This window comes from Pithys albifrons, chromosome 3 (assembly GCF_047495875.1).
Source record: "Pithys albifrons albifrons isolate INPA30051 chromosome 3, PitAlb_v1, whole genome shotgun sequence".
NCBI classification, from domain to species: Eukaryota; Metazoa; Chordata; class Aves; order Passeriformes; family Thamnophilidae; genus Pithys; species Pithys albifrons.
The window spans coordinates 19,923,572-19,946,063 of record NC_092460.1 but is presented as its reverse complement, the minus strand read 5'-3'; the positions used below and the strand labels follow the sequence as shown (position 1 = coordinate 19,946,063).

At 43.4% G+C, this 22,492-nt stretch overlaps 1 protein-coding gene across 1 annotated transcript; it reads left to right on the top strand.

Moving 5' to 3' along the window:
- Positions 1-13,437: 13,437 nt before the first annotated feature.
- Positions 13,438-21,716, top strand: LOC139669530 (nucleolar protein 8-like). Its single transcript, XM_071550032.1, has 8 exons — positions 13,438-15,608; positions 15,880-15,981; positions 17,420-17,539; positions 17,855-17,939; positions 19,240-19,339; positions 19,930-20,210; positions 21,052-21,222; positions 21,649-21,716. Exons 1-8 carry the CDS (start codon positions 13,581-13,583, stop codon positions 21,714-21,716), a joined length of 2,955 nt encoding a protein of 984 aa, XP_071406133.1. The 5' UTR covers positions 13,438-13,580.
- The last annotated feature ends 776 nt before the right edge of the window (positions 21,717-22,492 follow it).

Genomic DNA, 22,492 nt, shown 5'->3' with positions numbered 1-22,492 from the left:
CCACTCTGTCCTTACGAGCGCATCGTCTTTCCTGCAGTTTTTTGCCACTCTCCTTCATCAGCAAGGGAATGAGCGGGTAGGATTCCTGGGCTTTCTCCCAAAGGATATCCTACTGGCTGTCCACCGGCTGGCACAGAAGGTGAGAGCCTGACATGAGCGGGGAGATTTGTACCAGGCGAGGTTTGCTGGAGCTTAGCCCAGACCCCAAGAAAGGAAGACCTGCCCTTGCCAACAGCTCTGGGACCAGGAGGAGACCCCAGGGCTGCTGCTGATGGGGCTGCTGTGCTCTTTCCAGCGCTGCTTCATCTGTGGCCAGAGCGGGGCCACCATCACCTGCTGTGAAATGGAGTGTGACCTGAGCTTCCACCTGCCCTGTGCCAAGGAGGCTGGCTGTGTCACCCAGTACATTGCACCGTACAGGTACCTCCTTTCCCCTCCTCTCCACCACCAGGGAGGAGCCCAGCACTTCTCACCCCACCCATCTCTTGTGTCCCCAGCTCCTACTGCCCTGCACACAGACCACAGCAGGCAGTGGAGGCGACTCCTGAGCCAGGCACCCTGATAAGTGAAAATGCTGGAAAAAGTGACTGCTAAGAGAAAGTTTTGTATTCTAATAGCAGCAAAGTATTTATTGATAATGTTGGCGGCAAAGCCAGTTCGTACTGGGCAAAAACTTGTTCAAGTAAAATAAGCCTAAGTTCATGGTTAACACCTTGTAATTTCCATATTAATGACTGGGCAAAAACGTGGGCAGAGCTTTCCTTTTGGCTTGGAATTTGGGTAGTGGTCTCCTGACTTCATCCCTCGTGTGGTCTCAAAGCGTCTTCTTCACCGTTGGATTTCTGCCTTTTCTTTGTTCAGTGACATGACCTGTCAACCTTGTAAAACCTTGGCTTCAACTCTCCAAAATCTTGATTTTTACCATTTCATCCTATTGAAGTGTCTAGCTTAGTTTAATTTATGACTTCTAACCCATAGTACACTAGTTCCTATAACTACTGGACAATTTGTACCAGAACAAAGTGACTCTAGCACTTTATGCTGTTCAGAGACTTTGCTGTGCAAACAACATTTTGAAAAGCAGAATTAGAAATTTCACAAAACTAGGGATTTTCAGTCCCAGCTGTGTTTCAAAGTATATGAAGTCTTTCATTCAGTTTTAATCCTATTGGGGTTTGATACACATGTACCATTGCTAATATCACTGCTGTTGTTCTGGCTTTAGTGCTTAATTTGTATTATAGCTACACATTGTGCAGTGCCAGAAAGATTATTGCTGCCGCTATGATTGAGTGTACCAGGGAGTTTAAAGACTTGTGAGACGGTGGGCAAATAACTTATAAAAATGTCTCACCAGTGGTAGGTCTTTACTTGTTTAACTTTGGTTAAGACAGTTTTAATACTTTTAATATCATGTTTAATTTGCCATAGCATGTGCTGAGTCATTTTGTTTAGGTGTCTTAGCATTTCTTTAAACAGGTTAAAATTTATGCTAGTTTTGCAATTCAGGTACATTGTAATATGTTGGAAGAAATTTGAACTTGAAAGTTTTTGTGCACAGCCCAGGCCATGGAGAGGGAAACGGGGCCTCTGTATCCTTGAGCCTGCTTCAAGAAGAGCAGTAAACAATAGAAAGAATGCGGCAGCTGCCAGGAGAAGCAGGTAAACACATTGATACAGAAAGGCATAGTTTTGAGAAAAGCACCAATCCAGCTGGTAGCACGCCCTAGCCATAGGCCAATGATACTCCTGTACTATTCGTAGACTGAGAGAATATGCGATATGTGCGTGTGTAATGTAAAGAATAAATCAGAACACTGATCATACTCCCGTGGAGGTTACATCGTGATTCTCACGCCGGAACCCGGGGAGCTCGAAACCGACATTTCTTACTTTAGTAATACAACATATAATTAAACCAAATTCTAACATGTACACAGCTACTGCTTACATAAAATATTTACACTGCTATTTCACACTACTAAAATACTTAATAAAGGTTTAAGACTGCGGCTATTTTAAAATAAAAGCTTGTGTTAATGTCATTATACTTATGAAAAGTTCAACAACTTGTGTCAAGTGAATTTGAGGATAGTGGGTTTCACAGGTTCTGAAGTCTATTTTTTTCTCTCAGGAGCTTTCTAGGTAGGCTTTTCTTTTACCCAGACTGCTGGGAGGGGGGTTAGCAACACTTTAAACAGTCCATTTCATATTTCTTGAAGAGGGTCTCCTGAGAAATTCTTAACATACACAATCACTAAAGGTACATAAATATAGTTTGCAATCAGGTAATATTTTATTTAACAGAATTTTAATAATTTCTCTTGATTTGTTAGTTTTGCACAGGAATGTTTCTGGTCACTCAGGAAAGGTATCTGTGAAAACTGAAAGATAACAGAAACTGCCCCCCCTCCTCCCCCCTTTCTTAAGAGCTTAAAAGTCAATTTGCTAAATTTCACTTAAAAGGTGTTTTTTGTTTATTGCTCTTTGTTGTATTTCGGTTCTAGTATTTGGGTTTCTCAGACATGTTTTACATTGAAATGTAACTTGTTTTATTGTTGTGAAGAGATTTGGCTTTGCTACTCAGGTTTTTAAATATTGGCATGATAAATCTAATTTTTAGTGTGTTATGCTCAGCTTTCACAAAATGCTAAACTAATTTTTTTAGGTAGCACTGACTTATTCATTATTATTATTATTATTATTATTATTTCATATATTTTTTGTAATCTGATTTTGATGCACTATTTGACTGTTAGATTTTATTTCTTCTGGTACTAGGGCTGCTATTTGTTCTTGACAGTTTCAGCACCTTGTTTTGCCTTAGCATCAGTTTTTATGTTACTTACTTTTTGAACACTGTTACCTCTTTGGTGTTTTTTTACAGTACATAATGGCCACTTCTGATGGGAGTTGTAGTGCTTCTAGCAATTGCAGAATTTTTTCAACATATTTCCTTTGTGCAGTTAAAAGTCCTCTTTCTAAAATGCTCTATGAGCATGGACGATGCCAAAGACAGATTTAAAGTCAGTCCAGATGTTGATTTTGCCAGTTCTAGAGCTCAGGTGAGTGCTATCAGTCTTTCTGGGCTGAAGTTCCTGTAGGCAGAGGATTTCATTTGCTTACCTTTTTTCACAAAGCTGCTACTGGCAGAAACCAATTTTCTGCTTCCAGGAGTGGTTCTTCTTTAAGGTCTGGATGGCTGGAATAAACTGCTTTAGTGGTCTCCAGGCAGTCAGGTACAACAGGTTCAGCTGTGCATGCACTTTCTAGGAACGCAGCTGGTTGACAATGTTAGTCATTTGAATATTTATGAAATTTCCTGGCTTCTTCTATGTTTATGATCACTGCTGCTCTTTGCTTTCAGGCAGCTGGGCCAGCTTTTGCTCACTTCATCTAATTGCTTAGAGAAGTGGCTGCTGGCTTTTTGTCTGGCCCCAGCTGCTCTGTCAGGACCCCCAGGACTTTCTTTGCTGCTCGTGCAAAAACAGCCAGAAGGGCTTCCTCACATCAGGTAATCCCAACGCCGGAACCCTCAGGAGTTCTTGCTTTAGCTGCTCAAAGGCCTTATTTGCTGCAGGGGTCCAGGCTATGTTGTCTTTAGCAGCTTTTAACAGGTTATAGAATAGTTTTGCAGTTAGTCTATCAGCCAGGATAGCTTGGCATTTCAGGAACTGAGAGAGTGGCAGTCAATGGTTACCTTTCTGCTCCAGCACTGCTGACACACCAACCTGTCATGTCCAGAAACGCTCAAAGATCTCTCACTGTCTGTGCTTCAGGTGTTTGGCAGTTGCTTCTTTTCTTGCTGTTCTTGGGGAGCATTATCTTCTAGAAACTGCTTATCTCAGGGGTAACTATTGCTTCTGTATCAGTTGCTTTTTCCTGTTGAGAGACTCAGTACTCATTTAGCAAATTTGGAGTCTACAGAAGAAAATCTTGGTTTTCAGTGGTTATTAATAAGTTACTTATAAATTGCAGAAACATACTTTCTCCCAGTGGCAACTGCTATTGTTTCAGATGTTAAAATCTTTGAGGTAACATTGTCCAAGGTAGCTGTTGTGAGTGGTGTGGTTTTTGGTTGTTTTTTTTTTTTTCTTTTTAGCAAATATATTAAAGCTTTCCTACTTAAATGCAAATATTTTCTGACTTTTTGCTAAGGAAAGACAGAAAAGAACATTTTTAAAATCTAATACTTGCTTTTTGTTCTCAGTTATTGGTTTTGCTTCTGGTTGTACTTCTATTTAGATGGGGCTTGCCCATTTTGACTTACTTGGTGTGTTAGTAGCTCAGACTCAGGATACACTTAATCTAAATTTGATTAATATTTTGATTATTCTGTTTTGGTTTCACACAGTTCATAGCTAAACTCAAAGCTGTTATCAATTGTTTTTCTTTTTTCTTGAATTCAATTTTACAGCTTCCAGATTTTCTAACAAATTTTTGCCCATAAGGGTTTGTACAAATTTGGTAAACATAAAAACTGATGTACTTCATTTGTTTTCTCATTTTAAACTTAAGGGGTTTCAAAAGAAAGCTTTCTCTGTTTGACCAGTTGCACACCTGTGACTTGAACAAATTTATGACTTTTAAGTATCAATTTTTGATTTAAAACAAAAGCTGTAGTTCCAGTGTCAAGCAGCAACAGTTTTTTTCTAATGTTTATATTTTTATATTGGAGCTGCTACTACAATTTTAAGTACCACCACATCTATTGTATAAAATACTTACATGTAATAAACAATTGCAAAACAAACAAATCCTAATTTTAGGTCTTGTCCAGTGTGGCATGCTTACAGTTAATTTTTCAACACTGCCACATTTTGGCAGGGTAATACTTTCAACAATATGATCTTAGATGTTTTAGGTATTGAGTAACTTTTCTGAAAACAAATAAAACAACTCAGAAAACAGTAACTTCACACAAAACTCTTAACTCTTTTTTTTTTACAATAAGGCATACACACAAAACTCTCAACTTGTCTAAAAACAAGACAACCACACAGAAGACAGTAACCACACACACAAATCTTAATTTTAGGCTTTATCCAGTGGGCTATTTTTATAGGCAATCTATCAGAGGTACCACTCATTTACAACACAATAGCCCACATTGTCAGTGGGATTATAAACAAAAACTTATTTCAAACATATAGTAATTTCTCTAAATCCAAAATCACACACACAACTCTTAAAATGCACAACACTGCTTAATTCTAAAACAAACATAAAGTACATACACAGACTTCACACTCAGCTCGTGGCTGATCATATCTTATTCATTCACTAATCACATGTATACTACAAATTAACACCTCAACTTACTTTTTCACAGTATACAAGACAGCTCAGACACCCAATAACTTTTACCTGTGTCTCATTTACTAATCACACATAAATTATTCAAAACTAAAATGCACACGAGAACTGGTACACACAAAGGCTTGGCTCAGACACACTTAAAACCTGGGCAAACAGCTCAGACACAGACAAAAACTTAGATAATAGCAAACAATTTGCACAGAGAAAAGCAATGCTGTAAGAGCCCACAGAAAAAAAACAAACACTGCGAGCTGCGTCTGTAGGATTTTAACACTTAAAGCACAGAGTAGTTTCTCTAATACAGAAAACACAGAGAAACACAGGATTCTGGAATTACAGGTACAGATAGAGGTACAGAGAGTTAGCTCCGTGCAGGGAAGAATTCCCTTTTTAAAGGGGACATTGCCTACTGCTTCTGGAGGAATTTAATACCAGGACACAGATACAGGTACAAGCAGGAAGATGAACTCTGGGGAGGATATCTCACAACCCCCATTCACTTCTGCAACAAGATGTCTCTTGTTATCCTTTAGGTTACAGGACAGGAAAACAGAAATACCTTTTGGCAAAATGCAGCGAGTTCTTTTCCACCCCTGTAAAAGGCACTGAAGAAGGGGGAGCCCCTCTAGGTAAAACTCACCTAGGGGTGCCCAGGGGGTCCCCAATCACCTACGGATTATGCAGCCAGATGGAAATGTCCCGCTGGGGTGCCAAATCTGATAAGCAAAAACGCTGCAAAAAGTGACTGCTAAGAGAAAGTTTTGTATTCTAATAGCAGCAAGGTACTTATTGATAATGTTGGAGGCAAAGCCAGTTCGTGCTGGGCAAAAACTTGCCTAACTTGTTCAAGTAAAATAAGCCATTTATAGTCTTAAGTTCATGGTTAACACCTTGTAATTTCCATATTAATGACTAGGCAAAACCGTGGGCAGAGCTTTCCTTTTGGCTTGGAATTTGGGTAGTGGTCTCCTGACTTCATCCCTCGGGTGGTCTCAAAGCGTCTTCTTCACCGTTGGATTTCTGCCTTTTCTTTGTTCAGTGACATGACCTGTCAACCTTGTAAAACCTTGGCTTCAACTCTCCAAAATCTTGATTTTTACCATTTCATCCTATTGAAGTGTCTAGCTTAGTTTAATTTATGACTTCTAACCCATAGTACACTAGTTCCTATAACTACTGGACAATTTGTACCAGAACAAAGTGACTCTAGCACTTTATGCTGTTCAGAGACTTTGCTATGCAAACAACATTTTGAAAAGCAGAATTAGAAATTTCACAAAATTAGGTTTTTTTGGTCTCTTTTTCCTCCACACCCAATGCCTCATCTGCATGGAGCCTGTGGAGGACAGAAAGACTTTCAAGACCATGGTGTGCCCAGAGTGCAAAAGCATCTGGTTCCACAGGGACTGCATCCAAGTAGGAGCAGTTTCCTCACCCCCAGGGGCACAGCAGGGGCTCAGCAGCACCAGGGCCTCACTCAGTGCTGCTTGTTTCTCCTGCAGGGACAGGCTCTGTCTGCAGGTATTTTAGCCTTCCAGTGCCCCCTCTGCAGAGGCCATCGGGAATTTCTCGTGGATATGTTCACTGTGGGGATCTGAATCCCCTTGACGTTGGTGTCCTTCTGCTGGGCTCACAACACAGGAGGGTGCAAGTGCTGTGCCTTGCCAGGGCATGCCCCAGCACTCTTGGCCCTACACTGCTTTGGGAGGGCCACGTTCAGCTTCTCACAGGAGTTGGAAATGGCACAGTGGAAAGGGCAGGGACTCACCTGCCAGATGCCAGGGCAGGCGGAGCTCATCAGTTTTCCTTTTCCCTGTCAGAGAGCCATTATGGGAGGAAGACGATGCATTCAGGGACCTGGGAGTGAGGCACCACCAGTGCAATGCCAGAGAGTGTCTTTATCCAGGAGGCAGAGAGGAGGCAGAGGAAGAGGGGTAAGTTGCCAGAGGGGGGCCGTGGGGGGCTCTGCAGAGGATCTGTGCCTTGGCAAGGGCTGAAAGCAGAAGGAGCCTGAAGGAGAGCTTGGCCAGATATCCCATGCTTTTGACACTTTGTCCTCACGGCCATCAACCTTTTTGCTTCCCCAGGCCCTGGGAAATGCTCCTGTGCAGCTCCTGTGCTGCCGAGGGTACCCACAAACGCTGCTCCAGCCTGACAGACAGCGCAACCAGCTGGGAATGTGGCAGTTGTGCTCCTCTGGACACAGGTAAGAGACAAAGCACACAGGTGCCCCTGGGCTGGGGCCATGCAGGGCCTGGCATCAGGTGGCCAGGATGGCTTGGCAGAGCCTGTCTGCTCCAGGAGGGCTGGGGGCACTGCTCTGGCCCAGCCTGCCTTGGGCCTGGGGAGCCCTTGACCTTCCCGCTTCCCCTTACAGCCCCCGGGAATGAGTCAGAGCTGGACATCCCTGACCTGGGCACACAGGACAGCAGCTCCTCCACCAGTCCTGGGCCTGACCTCACACAAAATGGCTCCTGCCAGCAAGGTCAGGCCCCAGATCCACAGGGCCAGCGCAGAACTCTGCGTGACAGAACCCATGTGCCAACACCAAGTGCTGGGCAGCGCCAGGCCAGGCAGAGACAATCGGGGACATCCCGCAGGCAAAACTGCTCCCGCCTGCAACGTCAGACCCCAGATCCACCTATCGGGTCCACAAGTCCCCATGACAGGAGCTGCGTGAGACCATCAGGTATTGCGAGTCGCACATCAGGGACATCGCGCAGGCAAAACTGCTCTCGCCAACGTCAAAACTCAAATTCATCCAGCCTGTCCAGAAGGCCCCACGACAGGAGCTGCCCGCCTGCACCGAGTGCTGGGAGGCGAAACCGAAGGGAGAACGCATCGGGAACATCCCGCAAGGGAAACCACTCCTGCCTGCAATGGCACAACCCAGATCCACCTGGCAGGTCCACAAGTCCCCATGACAGGAGCCATGTGAGACCATCAAAAAAATTGTTTACTCCAAAACAGGTAACAATCTCAGGGGAAAAAAGATTTGTTTTCTTGCACTGGTTCCTTAAGAGTTAATTAAATTAAATCCAATTAAAGTAAAAATAATTTTAAGACACAGATCACTGCACAGCCTCCAAAGACAGAAGTTAAATCAGGAATCTAATGAGGGCAAAGGCTTTAAAGACCTTCTAAGGATCCTGATTGCATTAGAAGCAGATCCAGCTGTTTTAAATTTGCTGTAATAGAACAACAAACTGCTCTACAGGTGAAAACCATTCCTAATCAGATATAAAAATGGAATCCAGCTCTGACCAATTAACCTAACGACTCCCCTGGTTAATGAGGCACAGCTGTCCCAACACAGCAGCAAAATCTGCCTTCTGGTTAAACACCAGGAGAGAGGCACAAACTGCAACCGTGTTTCACAAACAGTTCAAAACACCTCAAATTCCAGGGAAAACGGTAATCTGACATTCAGCCTAGGCCTGACACATTCAAGGGACTGTGCAGGAGATGATGCAGCTCAACACTGATGTATTAATATTTTCAACCAGGAAAAAACATAAGTTGATTTTATGTGTTTTAAACCATCCCTACTCTACCTGCAAGATCCACACTAACATTGTTCAATAGAAAGGGATGAGGAGGGAATAGGATTTTGTTGGTTTATTTCATAGGAAACGGCATCGGAATAAGAGGCACAAGAAAGCAACATTTGAAAATATGGTTTGCATTAAAGACTTATTTAGTGAATAAAGTACATGGAATTAAAGAATCCCCATGGCTGTGCAATTCATGAAGTGAATGACAACAAGCAACAACTAGAAGTTCTCCAACTTTTAAAGCATCCTATTAGTTTGGAGGTGGGAATTTAACTGGATACAGGGGAGAAAGTTATGGTCATTACAAAGAGTATGGTGGGAAAAAGAAAAACACTACAGCAGCAGAACTTCATCCCACCTTAGCCAATCCCTCTTTTAAACAACAATAACAGGACACACAAACTGCTTACAGCTACTTGAACCCAAGGCTTTCACTAGACTGCAGAAGACTCAAAGACTATTTGTGACTTCAGAGAGCTTTAACTCCAGAAAAAAAACCCCACCTCGTACATATTTTTAATTATAAAGCAACAAGTAAACTCTTCTCACTCTAAACATACATACCTAAGCACATCACACATGTGTATTTATGCGTGTATTTATATACTTTTGTGCATCAACAGCGCTCATTCCACACTTCTACGCACCTGCCCGTCCACACCCCCGAGCCGCGGATTTTACGCCGCCACAAGCGGAGCCGGGAAGCGCCTCGGAGGGTCTGGGAGCAACGAGCGGGGGTTCGGCCCCGCAGGGACCGCGCCCGCCGGAGCCGGTGCCGCCCGCCGAGACTCGGGCTGGGAGCACAGACGTGCCCCGGGGGCGCGGCCGGGAACGGGGAGCCGCGGGCAGCGGGACCGGGGGACGGCACCGGGGAGCCGCGAGCGGCGGCACCGGGGGTTGGAGCGGAGCTGCCGGGAACGGGGAGCCGCGGGCGGCGGGACCGGGGGACGAGATGAGCGGCCGGAAACGGGGAGCTGCGGGCAGTGGAACCGAGCGGATCGGCCGGGAACGGGGAGCCGCGGGCGGCGGGACCGAGGGACGGAAGGGATGAGCGGCCGGGAACGGGGAGCCGCGGGCGGCGGGACCGAGGGACGGAAGGGATGAGCGGCCGGGAACGGGGAGCCGCGGGCGGCGGGACCGAGGGACGGAAGGGATGAGCGGCCGGGAACGGGGAGCCGCGGGCGGCGGGACCCAGGGGCGGGTCAGCTGTTCCCGCGCCCGGCGCGCGCCCCCCGCGCCTTTCGAAACGCGCGCCAAGCCCGCGCGCTGCGCGCGTCTGGACGCTAGCACTGCTGCTTCCCGAGCGGGGGGCGGCCGGTCGCGCCTTCTTTCCCCTCCTTCTGAAAGAACGGCGCCGCTGAAGGGACAGTAGCAAAGCTCCTCGTTAGACACGAATGGGAAAAGCGTTGCTTTGGCGGTTGTTCCTGTGTTTTTGTTAATTTCTGCTCATGTATTGCAGAAAACGCCCCTGCTTTTCTTCGTGATTGGTTACGCCCAAGGCGCCCTTCGTCACAAGACCCAGCCCATGTGTTCCCACCACACTTGACCGGCGGGAAACATGAAGCCTGCAGAGAACCCGGCTGCCTAACGAGGCGGAACCCTTTCCGCGTGAGAGCTGGGAAGAGGTGCTGGGGGGAAGGTAAATCGAGTGTCGCCGCGGGGAGGGCACATGGCGGCGGTGAGGGAGGGGGGCGGCGGGTCTGGGGGCGAGGGGCTGTTCCTCGGGCCCCCTTTGCCGGGTGGGGGTCTCTCGGGCCGGGCCCGGGCCCCTCTGCCGGGCGTCCCTCGGCAGCTCCTGACGCGGTCGGGTCTGTGCGGGTCTCCCATGCTTCCGAAAGAGCACCCCGGGTTATGCGGTAACGAGCCGCTGCCATTCACGATCGCGCAGCCGGTGATGCGATTCGAGGTTTAAGGCAGCCCCCGGTGCGGAGCAGCAGCGCGGGGTTTGCGGGCGCTGGACAGAGCAGGGAGCGCTGTTGGGGGGAGCGATTTGCCCGTAATTTGACATTCCAGGCGCACTGGCCCCTGCGGCGCCAGTGTCGGTGAGCTGTTGTTGTCTCCCCGCAGGAAAGCGGAGTGTGTGTTCCTGGTGTGATGCTTTGACTTCAGGCATGGAGAAGGAACAGGTTTCCAAGCGTTTGTATGTTGGAGGGCTTGGCCATACGGTGTCTAAGGCCGAACTGGAGGAAAGATTTGAGAAGTTTGGGCATGTTTTGGATGCAGAAATTATTACCAGAAAAGATGATCAGGGTATGTTTTGTTTTATCTTTTCAAGGTTCATTGCTTTTCAGTTTGAAGCGTGAAATGGAATTTCTGCTTCAGAGTCACTTTATTTTCACAAAATAGCTTAATTTTCAGTTTTAAAGGAAACACTGATATTACACAGAAGTTAACTGGATGTTTGTCATTGATCAGGGAACCCTGTGAAAACTTTTGCCTACGTCAGTGTCAGCATTTCTGATGCCGAGCTTAGAAAGTGTAAGTACATCTTTCTGGTTTTTACTTGTTGATGTTTTTGAGCCAGGTTGTTTTACTGATAACACATCTGATGTCACAACAGGATGTGGTCAAGGTAGAGCTTGTTTTATTCTGTTGCCTTCTTTAAGCTTCAATTTTATGGGTACCTTTCAGGTACAAACTTAAACCAAGTGAGCAGTGAGGTGTAATATCACGCTAAAGAAACGTCAGCCTGTCATAGAAGGAGGTGTAGTGAAGTCTGGGCTGTGCTTCTTTAACGTAAAAAATACTTATTTTCCCATCTCGTTGTTTTGCAGGCATGTCAATTTTAAATAAAACAAAATGGAAAGGAGGGACACTGCAAATTGAGTTGGCCAAAGAAAGCTTTTTGCAGAGGTAAAAATCAGTTTTTAAAAATGCGTGTTGCTGCTCAAGTTACCCTTCTTCTGTTTATCTGATAATATTATGGCTGTGCTTTCATCTTCTACACTCTTTCAGTTTTCATAGAGAGTGGTGGAGTGTTGATGCATGTGTGATACTGCAACGTGATTTATGTCGTTATTCCCTTAAAGGGAACGTCAAGGTGTTGATTCCTTGAGCAGTGGGTGGCTGCTGTTCTGTGGGAGGGGGTCCCTGCCAGCTCGAATCCAGCACATGGGCTTTATTTAGTAGAGTACTTTTCCCATGTCTGATGTACTTCTTGGTACAGGCTTGCCACAGAGAGGGAGGAAGCAAAGCTGCAGAAAGAAAAGCCACAGAGAAATAACCAAGCATGTCTGTTGGAATCACTGAAAAAGGCTGGAGTTGTGGACTTCCACATGAAAGCAGTCCCAGGTACAGAGGTGCCAGAACACAAGGTATGCTGGGGGAGATGTGTAAGAGAAGTAAACCAAGAAAAAGCAAGCTCATTATATCTAAATTTATGCTAAATCTCTGTGCCTTATGTAAAGACATGTAATTATTGGGGGTGACAGTCCAAGTTGTGAAAAGTGGGCTGAAGAAATACCTCCTGTAGAGACAAGGAGAAGGCTCCTGTTATTCAGAGAGAGTGCTCAGGCATTGGAATGGGCTGCCCAGAGAGGGGGTGGATTCCCCATCCCTGGAGGTTTTTCAACTGAGCTTGGCCGTGGCACTGAGTGCCATGATCTGGTAAAGGGACTGGAGTTGGCCCAAGGGTTGGACTTGATGATCTCAGAGGTCTTTTCCAACCCAATCCATTCTATGATTCTGTGATTCTTTGCAGTGACTGGAAATAATTGTGATCTGCTTGTCCCCTCTCGTGGTGTTAAATCAGGAAATGCTTTGTTCCTTGTGTATGTTGGGAATTTGCATAAGCCTGTAGCATAATGTACATTCATGTCACCCTTAAAAGCTTGTAAAGAGACTGTGTGACTCACTTTTATACAGCACATAATTTTTGGTGGCTGGGCTGTCAGGAACTGCTCTCTGTGCTTCACATTCAGGATTAGGGTCTGCACGTGCTTACAAGAGGAAGATTAAAATCACTGAACATGCAAATTAAGACAGGAAAAATTATATTAATTGGAAAGTTTTGAAAATTATTTGCAAAGCACAGAATGGTGTTAGAGGGATTTTTGTGTGTGTGTGGCAAAGGGGAAGAGAGCAAAATAATAGTGATTCTGTCTGTGCAGTGGCTGCTGTTAACTCATAAACCAGAAGCCATATATTAGACATAGTACTTGCAAAGTAAAGAAATTTACTACTTTGTTATCATTCTTTATTTGCAGGTCGTAGAAGTTTGGGGTTTTGGTTGGCTTTGGGTTTTGTTGTTTTTGAGAAGGAAGCTGGCTAAGTTGCACAGTACGATTATATCTCACTAAAGAGCATAAACAAAAATGAATTAGTCACAGATGGTTCTTTTATTAGTAGTTCTGTTATCCAAGAACAAACATCTTTCTCTGTTCCAGGGTTACTTCCACTCTCTTTTTGTTTAACACCGTTTACTTTTCTTTTCCTATAGAAGTGGGTTGTTGGTAAATTTGGCAGAGTCTTGCCTGTCCTCCACCTCAGGAATCCGCGAAAGAATAAAATATCCTTTTCCTACTGTTTGGGCATAGGCACAGTTCCCTTCCTTCTTCTGTCATATGGAGAAACAGTTGCTGAACAGTCTTAATTTTGATTGCTATGTCAGACTCAATTTACTGAATCCCTCAAGTGTGTCTTGCAGTAAATTTGTGTGATTTGGAGCAGTTTCTTAGACTGCACAAGTCAGTTGCTTAAAGACATGAGATGAAAAAGGGCTCCTTGTTGTCCTTTCGTGTAGAATTCAGCCTGTTCAGAAAGACTCGAGTCTGTTTGCTGGAGGAATCTTGTTTTAATTCCTTAACTCAGACCAACATTGTGAAATATGACCCCTCAAAGTACTGCCATAACCTGAGGAAGCTGGAGCCAGACCGGGCACAAGCAGCTCCTGTGCCTGAGCTCACCCAGCACTTGGAAGGGAGAGATGTCAGTGCAAACAGGAAACGACAAGGAGAGTTCTCTGGGATGAAGAAACCACCTAAAAAACCGAGGCCACTGTGCAGTGAGGCCCTGAATGGAGCAGCAGCTCTGTCCTCTGGGTGCCAGCCCCGTCCAAAACACACCAGCTCACCACAGCTGAGCCAGAGATCAAACCCCAAACCCAATGACGAGTTGAAATTGCCTCCATCGAGGAGTCTGGATCGTAAAACGCCAGGCAAAGGTTTATCATCAGATCAGAGGAATGTTAGTGGAGTTACAGCTCGAAATAACACGAGTGTTTCTGACAGTGATGTTGATTCTGAAGAGGAGATCAGAGCCATGGTAAAGAAAGAGACAGAAAAATGGAAAGCTGGAAATGCTGAGACTGAAAGTGACCCCTTGGAAATCACTGGGGATGATTTTGGATTAAAATACAGTAGTCACTGGTCCTTAAGCAAGCCAGATGCCATGAAGAAAACCACTAAAGGAAGTTACAAAGAGACTGTGGAATATGGTAATGGTTATGATTCAGCAGATACAGATGAAATTATTGCTGAAGGTAAAACTCCAGATCCAAATAGCAGCAAAACTGCAATTTTAGAAGATTCTGAACAGATGAAGGTGGAAAGTAAAAAAATCCTAGCTAACAAAAAAAGTGGTTTGTTAAATGACTCATCACTGAAAACTCAAAATGTAGAAGGAGAACACATTGAAAAAAAGTGGAAAATTAAAAAATCCAAAATTGGTGCATTGCAAACTTCAGCAGTTACCAGTACAGCAGAGACAAGTGATAGTGAGAGCTCTCACTCGGAGTCTGAGCAAGGGGAGTCTGAAATCAGTTCTGACTATGAGTCCATGATGCAAAACTGTTACCGCTTAGACCTTTCCTTACATGACTTAAAAGCATTGGCTGCCAAAAACACTGGGACACCTGCAGAGGAATCTGATGGTGCACAGAGTTCTGCTCAGTCCCCTGCTGAAGAAAATCCTAAGGGTAATGCAAATAAACCAAAACTTCCTAAATGTCACCCTGCAGATAAAAAAAAAAGCATCTCTCCTGACGATGTGCTGGCTGATATTTTAGCAGGGGAGAATAAGGAAAGCTCCAAGGGACAAAATAATTCACGTTTGAAATATCAGCCCTTCAGGGGAATGGGGTCCCTTTGTGTGAAAGAGTCAACTAAGGACAGTACTGGGTTAAAGAAGGGGTCTGTAGGTTTAGGACTTGGAGCTTGTGTATTTTCTTCTGGGGAGGAGTCATCTAAAAGACAGCCCAAGAACCATCCATTGTGTGCACTTCAAGTCAGCAGTAAAAAGAGACAAAATGTGCCCAGTGAGCAGCATGAGGCACCGTCACCTGGTGCCTCCTCAGCAGATGAGAGACATCAGCCTGTTTCCAGGCCATGTTTACAGGGGAAGAAAAAAGACAGGAGTTCTCCACAAGACCACAGTTCAGAGCATGGAGCTGCCTCTCCCAGCCTTGATCAGAGTGACAGTGAGAGCAGTGACAGGGACAGCAACGCTGCAGGGGCTCTGAAACACGTTAAACGGCAACGGGAGAGCCCAAAACTGCTTTCCAAAAAAATGAAGATGAATGTAAGCAATAAAAAGCCAGAATGCGAAGCTAATACATGTGAGAACAGGAAGACAAGCCTTCTAGAAGATAAGGAGCTTTGTCTTCATGCTACTGCTTCAAAGGAATCTGCAAGAGACAAACAGGAGCAGGACAACCAGAGGAGGCTGGCGGCTCTGGAGGAGAGACACAGGGAGAGAGAACTCCAGAAGAAACTCATTCAAGGAGCACTTTCGAATCTGGTAATTACACTCACAACTTTTATCTGAATAGTCCAGAGTACACGGAAAAGGGTAATTAATGTATGTGAATTAAGATTCCTAAAAATCATAGTCTGGATTTTCTGATACATTGCCAGTTTTGAGTATATACAAAATCCTGCATACCTCGTCCCTGGAATGCCTCTGGAGTTGCAGGAGGAATAGCAGAGGTCATGGAAACGCCTTTTAGATACTTCTGTATTAGTGCAGCAAGTACTTGCTGTGTTTGACCTGACATTTCCCCCTTTCCTAGGACAGCCAGCCAGCAGGGAAGCACAAACACATCCTATTCGATTCAGACACGGAAAATGAGACATTGAAAAAAGACGCAAGTTTGGGAAATATGCCTGGAGAAGTAAGTGTTATTAGGCAAAAGCCCTGTGTGACCATGCCTTTTGTTCTGAAGATTAGATTTCCTAGTGAAGTGCCAGAGAAATGTAGGTAAGTTTTGAATTAACATCAGACAGGTTTGACAGTACTTAACCATTCATCTGAGAAAGCTTGAGAGCTTGGAGAATTTGGAAGGAGTTTGAGATTGGTACAGAAGGTATTCTAACTTAGAAGAGAAAGAACTTCTGTATAATTAGTGTTGAAATTCCTCTGCTTTTAGGCAAAGGCAGGGGAGGAGATTGGGCTTGAGCAGTACAGAAGTACTCTGCTCTTTCTGAGACTGGATGAAGTGCTAAGGCAGTATCTTGTTTTTGTTGAGCTCCAAAGAACTGTGTAAGGTTTCGTCTTTACTATCATTAGCAGACTCCTCATGATTTTACTGCCATGGTTTAGTACAATTAAATACTTATTTTTTTCTCAAATAGAACTTCTTATCTATGACATTTTTTAATTGCATCTCTGCTAAAACTTTAAAGCATTGGGTTTGCTTTTGTTGGGATTTTGCCTTATAAATGTATTGAGATTAGGACCATTATCGTTATTTAGCCATTGACATTTTTACCTTCCTTGATGTAATCAGAAATTTGCAATTTTTTAACTGTTGTAAAATCTGAGTTGCCCATTTGTAATGGTTCTACCCATGGCTTCCTCAGTAACCACTGTATCTAAGGAAGTTACAAGTATTCCACATGTGTCTTCCACATAGTAGGGGAGGAGGGGTTTTTGGTTTTGGTTGTCCCTTTTTCCTTGGCCGGGGTTGCTGGTGGGAGAGGCTGGAGTCTGATCCCTTCGGTTGCTGGTGGTTCTCCTGTCCTGGGTGAGATTGTTTCATGCTTGTTCCCCTTCCTTGAAGTTTTTAATTGTGTTTGTCTGTTTCATTTGGGTTTTTTTTTGGTTTGGTTTTGTTTCTTCCCAATTTTCTTGTTGATCAGTCCCCTTTTCCCTTTCCCCTGGGGGTGGGATCCTACGTACTGTGTACACAGTGTGATTGTGAATGTTAGAAAATATAATTTCTTCTTTTTATTCATTTCAGTTTCTTTTGAGTTAATTTCTTTTCAGTGTTTCTTCCGTTTGCTGGGGAGGCTTTTGAGAGGGGGGAAGGGGGGCCAGTCCAGAGTTGGTAAAAAGCTAGGCTAAACCTGGACACCATTACGTGGATATTTTGCCCATGATGAAATGGAATAATCATAATTTTAATTTTATAATTATAAACCAGAGTTGCACGAGGTGTGTATACAAGATAAGATTGGCAGCATGTTGATCAGTGCTGGAAATGCACAGGGTTGTGCAGGAAATCCACTTTTTCAGGAAAACTGGAAAGGACATGAACAAAGTTGGTACTGATTTATATTCTCAGATGTAAATAACCTCCTTCTTTTGTTTTTCCTTTTTGTTTAACAAAGGATACATCTGCTCCCAAGCCTTCAGGCAAACTGTTTGACAGCAGTGAGGACGAGGAAGACAACACGGACAATGAACGATTCATAATTAAGCCACAGTTTGAAGGCAAAGCTGGGGAAAAAGTGAGTGAACCCATCACTGGAATTTAATTTTCCTCTGAGAGTCTATAGGGCCACTTCAGAGGAACAGAACTGGTAGGCTTGTATTATTACTGAGTATGATTTATATCAATTTAAAATAGAATTCCCTTCAACAGAGGAAAGAGTGGCCATGGAGGAAATAATGTGTGGTGTTATCTTTGTATCCAAAGAAATTCCTGGAAAAGGCCTCAAGAGCTAAAGATTATTAGTATGTTGCCATGAAGTATGAAAAGAAAGGGATTGAACGTTGCTGATTTCCTCCTCCAGTGCTTAAGAGCACTTGTTTCATTTGTTTAGCTCCTGAGGCTGCAGTCCCGATTTGGCACCGATGAAAGATTCCGCATGGACGCCCGATTCCTGGAGAGTGACAGTGAGGAGGAAGGTAAAGCTGCCCATACTTCCTGGTTACTGGTAGTAATGGAGCCATATCATGGAGCTTTAGCTTTTGAAGCACCTTATGACCTCCTTTACCTTCTTTGGTGATCCCTTAAAAGAAAACCACCCACCTCTGCTGTGGCTCTGCATGGGAAACACCAGGGGTGGCTGTGCTTTCTTAAAGGTGTATGCTGCAAAAGTATTTGGAACAGCTGAGTGAGGCACATGTGCCTAATAAAACAACATTTGAGACTATTTTTAATACAGCATGATATCAGAATGTGTTTATCCACATTGAAAAACTGGGTAAGCGGTGACTTAGAAAAACCCCCTTTTGGATCATTATATTCATTTAAACTGTTTGTTTTGTAGCCATCCTGCAGCCTGTGGCTGATTTGGCAGTCTTAAGTAGGGTCATTTTTTTTCTTTAGCAGCAGAAGGCAGAAAAGCTGAAAATAGAAAAAGTTTGAATATCCACCCCCAAGAAAAAGAAATTAACCCAGTTTTCAGGATTCAATTTCTTTCTGAAACTTAAATTTTTGCCTCACTCTGCTATTCCCTTCATTGCTTTCATGTGATCTTCTGTAGAGCATCAGCAGTGGCAGAGGGGTTGCAGTTACATGACAGCAGCAGGAAACATGTTAAATACCTGATCTGGCCTTCACATGAAATAGATGCCCAGAACTGTTCTAACCCAAGATTTTCTACAGTGCAAGGGACAAAGTCTCTGAGTAGCTTTTAGATAAAGGAAGCGATGTGTTGATAGACGTGAGCTCTGCTAGTACTGTAGTGATACTATGCATCAAATATCACAGGCTCAGCAGGGAAAATATAATGTATTTCTTGTTATCTTAGCAGAGACAAAGAGCTTGAAGGCAGATGAGGAAGACGAACTTGCTGCAGATAAAAAAGAAAACTCTGCAGATACTGGGAAGCCTCTTGAACATCAAGCTGGAACAGCCTAAGCCAAGTAAAACAGCAACAAGTGCCAAGAAATTCAAGTATGAATCATCTGCCATCAGTGAAGGAGTTCTAGGGAGGCTTAAGTTTTGCCGGTGTTTCCTAACCAAAATTTCTGCCTAGACGGCTGAGGAAAGTACTTCCTTTCTTGTGTGTATTTGAAGTCAGTATTTAATGGAATTCCCAGGCACTGACTAGCAGGGACTTTCTAAATGTCAATTACATTTTGGAGTGATTTTGGTGAAGAAGCCAATTTGAATTTGTATCCTACTGTAAAGGTTTGGGGTAGCTTTCATTTGAGCCTTTAGAGTGTCTCATGGTTTCTCTTTGCCTTTCTGTTTTCTTAGAGACATTAATGCCCTCCGTTACGATCCCACCAGACAGGACCACGCAGTTTTTGAAAGGAAACCAAGTACTACAGAAAAGGAGAGGTAATATTACAGCTTGGTAACTATAGTTGTGATGTTTCTCCCCTTAGAGAGAAGCCTATGGCAGCAGACTGAGTTTGAAACTACGCAGACTGCTATTTTCTCTTTAGTCCTCCCTGTGATTGCAGAAATCAATATACAATAGGAATTGTGAGCACTAAAACCAGCATGCAGTGTCATCTTTTCTTTGTAGTCCATCTACTCTCTGCATGCCATTTTCTGTCCTCACTGAAGGTGAGAAAGGTCAAGTCATGGACTTGAAGATTTGAGAAGTTTTCAAGAGACATGTGTATTAGCTCTTATCCTGTGAAAAAGCATATTAGCTCTTAACATTTCTTTTGCCAGAAGAGAAATCTGTCCTAAGTATCTTCATTTATGAACTACCACATGTTAAGTGAAAAGTCCCTTAATGATGTGGGTAATAAAAAGGAGGCTTGTTCCTGCCTTTAGAATCAAAGCTCAGATGTTTCCCCTGCACTGCTCTCTCCCTTAAAAGTGAACTCCTCATCAATGGGCATGGCTGAGTTTAGGAAAACATCAAGAGCCAGGTGGCTCTTTCTTTTAAAAACAGCTCTGTTGTGTTACTGTCTTCCAACTATCCCATTTCAGTAAAGTTAAAAGGAAGAAGAAGAAGAAAGAAGAGAGTGAGAAACTGCCTCAAGTGTCTGAAGAAGTCTATTATGATATTGCTGCTGATTTAAAAGACTTATTTGGATCTTCAAAGAGCCAATCAGAGAAACGTGAGGGAATACCCTGGGACAAAGATGATGCAGAAGACTCTGCCCCACCTGACTATTTGGAACCTGTCTCTGGGAATAACACAGCTCAGGAGCCGAGTGGTTTCAAGTTTTCCTTCTTTGGAGACACAGAGAAGTCAGGTGTAAAAGAAGGTAAGAGCAGGACAGTGCAATTTCTAGTGAATGGCTCACGTCGGGCACTGTGCAGGACTACGGTGCTTAGAAATTCAGAATCCAGGGCATTTTCAGAGGCAAAAGTGAGTAATGAGGCAGAATCATTATGATCTTCAGTTACACTTGCCAGGATTGTGGTAGCTCAGCTTGCGCCCCAGGAATCTTGAAAGGGATGTTTTGAGAAAGAACGATTATTTATTTGTTTTTTTTAAACAGTGATGGACGTTGTTGTCATCCCCTACATTTCTCAGACAGGGAAAAAGGTGATATGCCAAGTCAAAGTTTCACACAACCCAACAAGATTTGAAATCAAAGGTGTGTTAATGGAGTAATGTGAGCAAAAGCAAATCTGGAGTTGACGCCAAGAACATTCAAGATTGCTTTATTATTTACTTAATTTTCTTATTGTACCTTTAGAAAATTGAAACTGAATGACCCATGACTATAGGGGATATAAGTGTTACACACTCAAGATTAAAACATACTGAATTAAGTCAGTCAGTAGGGTAGGAAACAAAACAAACCATGTGAAGTTAAATGAAAGATTTAAAAGAAACAAAGCCCCCCACATTTTTGTTGACTTCAGAAAGGATTCACTGTTCTGAATGCACTAATAAAGGTTTCAGGATATGAAAGAGACCCCCAGAACAAAGTGAAAAATACCTGAGCAGAGATGTAGTTCAGAAAGCCCGAGAGGGGGAGGTTTCCATCCTTCTTAAATCTGCTTTTCCAATGTAAGTTCTTCACTGGGAAGTAGGGTTTTTTGCTGGCAAGTAGAGGAATAATCTGATTTTTTATTTCAATTGTGATAATCTTGCAGAGCCCTACATCCTTGAAACAATAAAACCTGGAAAAGTCACATGGCAAGAAGATCCACGTTTCCAGGACAGCAGTTCTGAGGATGATGATGAGCCAGAGGCATCAGAAATTGAAAAGGATCAAGAAATGCAAGTTGTATTTGTTTTCTATTTGGTTGTAGTAATTTGCTGCTGTGAGAATATTAATAGCAGCACTCAGGTCCTGGGAAACTGCTGTCTTCATTCCACATCTCTGAGCAACAGAAGTTATCCTGGAAAACCATTCCTTGCTGCACAGAGTGTAACAGTGAAACATCCCAACAGCCCATTTGCTTTGACCTTGAGTATAAAAATATGAAAGCTGAGTTTGTGGTTGAACACTGGAGAAATTAAGTGGGTAATTTTGGTTCAACCCAAACCAGTTTTGGTTTGGCCAAAAGTCAGAGACGTAGTAAATTTTCTTTTATAAAAGGGTCTTTTTTATAGGAGACCGTATTTGGTTACTGTGGAGGAATGTTCTTCCATGCATTCTGTTTCTCTGAAGCACTACAGCTTTAACTTGCATTAATGGAATTTGACAGTAACTTTCTTGATGTTAAAGTTTCCTTGTGTTTGTCCAGGTTTCTTTGCTTGCCACAAAGAGAAAGTACAAGATTTTTCTTCTTCTCCAAAGATGATGAACGACTGAGAGGTACAGCAGAACTTACTCACTGTCACTTCTTTTTTGGTTTCTTTCAAAAGTCTTACTGAAAGTCAGGGAAGAAGTCCTGTCTAGTTATTTGTTCTGTAACACAGGTGAGAGGTTTAAGGAAAAAAATAAATTGCAAGTTTTCATTCGTATTTGTGGTCTAAATTGAGGTAGAATCCCATGACAAACTGCTGGTAACAAAAACGCTGAACATCTGTCTTGCTTCCATTTTTTTCAGAGAATTGCCTAATATGTACCTGGCCTTTTAGGGCTTACCAAAAAAAAATCACAAATGCCTTTCAGGCATATATATCATCATTAATTTTTTCCTCTCCTTCTGGTGTTACTATTCATAGTGTTGAACATTCTTATTAGCCACTTATGTCCACATCGTTCTTGATTCTAATTAATGTGGATTTTTTTTTCTTCTGAATATAGTGAATTTTGTATTTAAAAACAAACAAAACAGGAGCAAACATTCACAGCCTCGAACGGTTCCACAGACCACAACAAGAATTGCTTGTGGTATCTTATGCAGTAACTTATCAAGACAGTCTTAAATAATGTTTTTTTCTTGAGACATATGAGGTAACGGTCATGAACTGTCTTGCTGTGTTCATACAATTAGTGCACTGAAATCTTCCAGCCTGTCTGATTTACAGGCCCTGTTGAAAGTGAGACCTCAGTCCTCAGCAGGCATGAATTTTCTTGGGAGATGTGGGGTAATGGTGCTGTGCTCTTAATGAAACAGGTGCAATTTCACTGCAGTTCCTATC

What these genes read in the sequence shown, in the direction of transcription:
- LOC139669530 (XM_071550032.1), top strand. Translation starts at nt 13,581, where the DNA reads ATGAAAAAGGGCTCCTTGTTGTCCTTTCGTGTAGAATTCAGCCTGTTC. An exon ending in TGGGAAATATGCCTGGAGAA is followed by an intron (nt 15,982 to 17,419) that starts GTAAGTGTTATT and finishes TGTTTAACAAAG; the next exon opens with GATACATCTGCTCCCAAGCC. An exon ending in GAGTGACAGTGAGGAGGAAG is followed by an intron (nt 17,940 to 19,239) that starts GTAAAGCTGCCC and finishes CTGTTTTCTTAG; the next exon opens with AGACATTAATGCCCTCCGTT.